General features: G+C 46.1%; 1 protein-coding gene across 1 annotated transcript; it reads left to right on the top strand.

Annotated features, from left to right (window-relative positions):
- Positions 1-206: 206 nt before the first annotated feature.
- Positions 207-2,880, top strand: LOC135397998 (uncharacterized). Its single transcript, XM_064629456.1, has 2 exons — positions 207-1,723; positions 1,810-2,880. The coding sequence occupies exon 1, from the start codon at positions 409-411 to the stop codon at positions 1,423-1,425; it is 1,017 nt and encodes a 338-aa protein (XP_064485526.1). The 5' UTR covers positions 207-408; the 3' UTR covers positions 1,426-1,723; positions 1,810-2,880.
- Positions 2,881-3,669: the final 789 nt, after the last annotated feature.

Genomic DNA, 3,669 nt, shown 5'->3' with positions numbered 1-3,669 from the left:
TGAAAGGGTTCCTACCTATTTGCATAAATTTATTGCACATACTTAATTACCCGATTTGTACCCAAAATTGGGGAAAAAATATTTTCTCTAAATGTTCAGGCTCTAAAACTGTTCTTGTTGCTGTAACACACATGTACAGTCTGTTGCTGCACGTGATACACTCACGTTTCATGATTGTTGTAAGAAAAAGGAAGCTGATGTTTCGTCCCTTGACGCTCGTGGCCTGTGCGCGCTTCACCCGCAGTTGTTCTAGCCATCGTCATCCGCACAGTCGGTCTTAGTCATCTGCCATTAAACGTTACCTAAAGCTTGATTCCTGCTCCTTTCTAACATTTTGGTGCCGAAACCCGGGACGGAGGCATCGCCTTCCCTATCTAGGACGAAAGGACTGCAGGAATAGGACAACACATGGAACAGCTCCAGACGCTACGTGCCCCTCTTCGTTCCTGTGTTCAGAAGCTGGTGGATGACATCACGGCATCACTTCAAGAAACAGCTCCATCCAAGACAAAGATCCAGCTCAAACTCGCCTCACTTACGAAGAAGTCATCCCTGCTCTCTGATCTGGATCATAACATTGCAGCACTCATAGACGATGACGAAATTGAAAGTGAGGCAGAGTCATGCGACAACTACCTGGAACTCATCACACGAGTAACTTTGAATGCCAAGCGCTACGTCTCGACAAATCATGACCTGACTACGAACCCTAGCCCTGCTTCCACAACTTCAAGGAATACATCGCAGCATGTAAGCCTCTTAGCATCATCGTTCACCGAAGCTCCAACGCGAAAGCACCCCGATTACGAGCCACTAACACCAGAAGTTCAAGACGCCCTAATTGACAACGACCACCCTGAATATACAGATATGAAAGTTCAAATGATAGAAGCAAATCCATCGACTAACTCGACTAGCACCAGGGGAACGATCAAACGGAACTTGAACGACATCTTTTGGACAACGATACCACAACCGACTCGCTTCAAGGGCATCCAACTCCGGAAAGCGGAAATGCCACCGGACTCCAGTGTCTGTCCTATGACCCTAAAGTCCGATCGGGATAGAAACCTCTCAACTGGCAAGTCGTCGACCCCACTGAATCGTCCCGTACCTCAAAGCTTGCTGTTACAGGACATGCCACCGCCATCTACGGATAAGTCCTCCGGACTACCCATGCTCATTCCAGCACCACCTCCGTTGAAGCAAGACCCACTGCATCCTTTATACGCAACGGATCGCGAATCCTCGCCTTGCAACATATATTGCAACAGGTACCGCAGCCCTGCAAATGCAAGGACTACTCCCTTCAGACCTCGTTATCAGAAGCCGTCACCCCGTCAATATCGTTGCTACTGTCACAAGAAACTGTACCATCTGGCCAACCACAGGCTCCGTCTTACCCATGCGCCGCACGGAGTGTAAGAAAAAGGAAGCTGATGTTTCGTCCCTTGACGCTCGTGGCCTGTGCGCGCTTCACCCGCAGTTGTTCTAGCCATCGTCATCCGCACAGTCGGTCTCAGTCATCTGCCATTAAACGTTACCTAAAGCCTGATTCCTGCTCCTTTCCAACAATTGTATTTCCCTTCAGATTCAACCTGTGCCAGCGGAGGAGTTGTTGTTTGTCCATAAGAGGACAGAAGTAAGGCAAAGAAAACGTCCACTGCAAGCTGCACAACAGATTGAACCAGCAGTTGATGAGTTCCTGGCAGAGCTGAAGAGAGTAAGCTTTGTACAATATGACTTCACTTGGAACATGCAGAGCTGAACTGTCCAAATTCATCACTGACACTGAATATTCCTTTACAGATTGCACCAGATGCACAGTACTTCACATTAGTGGAGATGAATGAAACGCCAGAAGCTGCCTCTGACAGTAGTGATGACATATCCAACAGTGATGGTCTTCCAGAGGAGCCACAGAAGATCGTCATTAACTTGGATCCTCCTCTGTGCTCGCTGACTCAGCGAACCCTGCGAAAGAAAGGGCACTGTAATGAGAATATAACTGAACTATGTGAAAGTGTTGTGCACCACTTGTGTGTGAGTGAAGACGATGCCATTGAGATAGAACAGGCAACACGTGCGCAGCACGAATGCGTGGAATGGAAAAACCATCGTAAGGGGCGCATCACTGCCTCTCTGTTCAAGGTTCGTGTGTCTGTCAAAGATGGTGCACTGCTCCTCACTGCTGAGAAAGATCCTGGAACCACGACCGTTAACTACGCCGGCAGTACTGTATGGCCGGAAAAATGAGCCAATTGCGAAAGTGGCGTTACTGGATGCCCTCCGCCAGAGGCATCTCAATGCCCGCCTGAAGGAATGTGGGTTGATGGTGCACCCTAAGTACCCCTTCTTCGGCTGTACACCGGACGGAATTTTTGAGTGCGACTGCCACCCTCCATCACTGGTGGAGGTGAAATGCCTGTACTCTTTGCAGGACGTGAATCCTTGCGACCTCCTTTCTATGGGGCAATCAAAGAAGGATTTTTGTCTCGATAAAGACGGAAACCTAAAGACTGCACATAAGTACTATTACCAGGTACAAGCACAAATCCACCTCAACCTGCAGAACATCAACCAATGCTACTTTTACGTCCACGTAAATGGTGGAGGACATTTGGTGTTGATCGAAAAGGACGATAACTTTTTGAACCGAAACATGGCTAAGTTGCGTACATTTTATACGCAGAAGGTCCTCCCACAAATGCTCCTAAATAGCAGTTGCTAATTCCTACACGCAAATCTGTGCACATTGTATATATTTTCAGTTGTTCCCACAATTTCCTTTGGAGTGCCGTAATGAAGAATTGCTTTGATTTTTCCCATGCTGCTGTCATTGTCTTTGATATTGTAAATAGCATCTGTACATAGTGCCCTTTTTTTTTTTTTCATTGTAAGTGCTTAATCCCATTATTTTTGGTCAACACTGTCTTATCTCACATCATTGCGTGTTTCATAAATATTTTCCAAGTCTGAACGGATATCTCTTCTTTGTTCTGTAGAGTAGCGGATTGGCGTATAACATACCTTCCTTTGCAATCGGTAGTGCTACATTTGTCAGTCCTGACACCACAACAAGTATGTCATCATACATTGGGCAGAGGTGGTATGGAACAGTCCCCGTCAAGATACGCCACTTCTTCAGGTACCCAATAGCCCGCTCCAGAATGATCCGTGTTGAGGATATTCTCTGTGATTTGGTAGTTTCAATGGCACTCAACTGTTGCTTGTTTTTGGTGAATGTGGGCGTAATCAGCTCCACATTTCTCAGGGCAAATTCATCATGCAGAAGGAATTCTCGGTCTGCCAGGACCTGGTCCCTTTCATTGAGAAGATCGCGGAACCCTGCAAATATAGCAATACAATATGCTTGGTTCTCTGTACTCCTAGTATGAATGCATTTGAATCATTCCATATTTAATTTGGCCTTAAACATTGCATTCAGGCTATAATACATCTTAAAAAGCAATGACATTGTGTTCTTCAAATTTATTGCAGTGCCTCTTTCAGGGCTTACTAATTATCGATTAGATAGAGCAGACAGCAGCAAGAAAACAAGATTTATACATACCACTTTTCAGGGTGATGAACTTATCCGATATACGACCTACATATGCCTTTGAAATAAATGCAACTGCTCCCGCATTGTTGACACACACGAGGTAC

The sequence above is a fragment of the Ornithodoros turicata genome, chromosome 6 (genome assembly GCF_037126465.1).
Source record: "Ornithodoros turicata isolate Travis chromosome 6, ASM3712646v1, whole genome shotgun sequence".
Taxonomy (NCBI): Eukaryota; Metazoa; Arthropoda; class Arachnida; order Ixodida; family Argasidae; genus Ornithodoros; species Ornithodoros turicata.
This window is presented reverse-complemented; position numbering and strand designations above follow the sequence as displayed.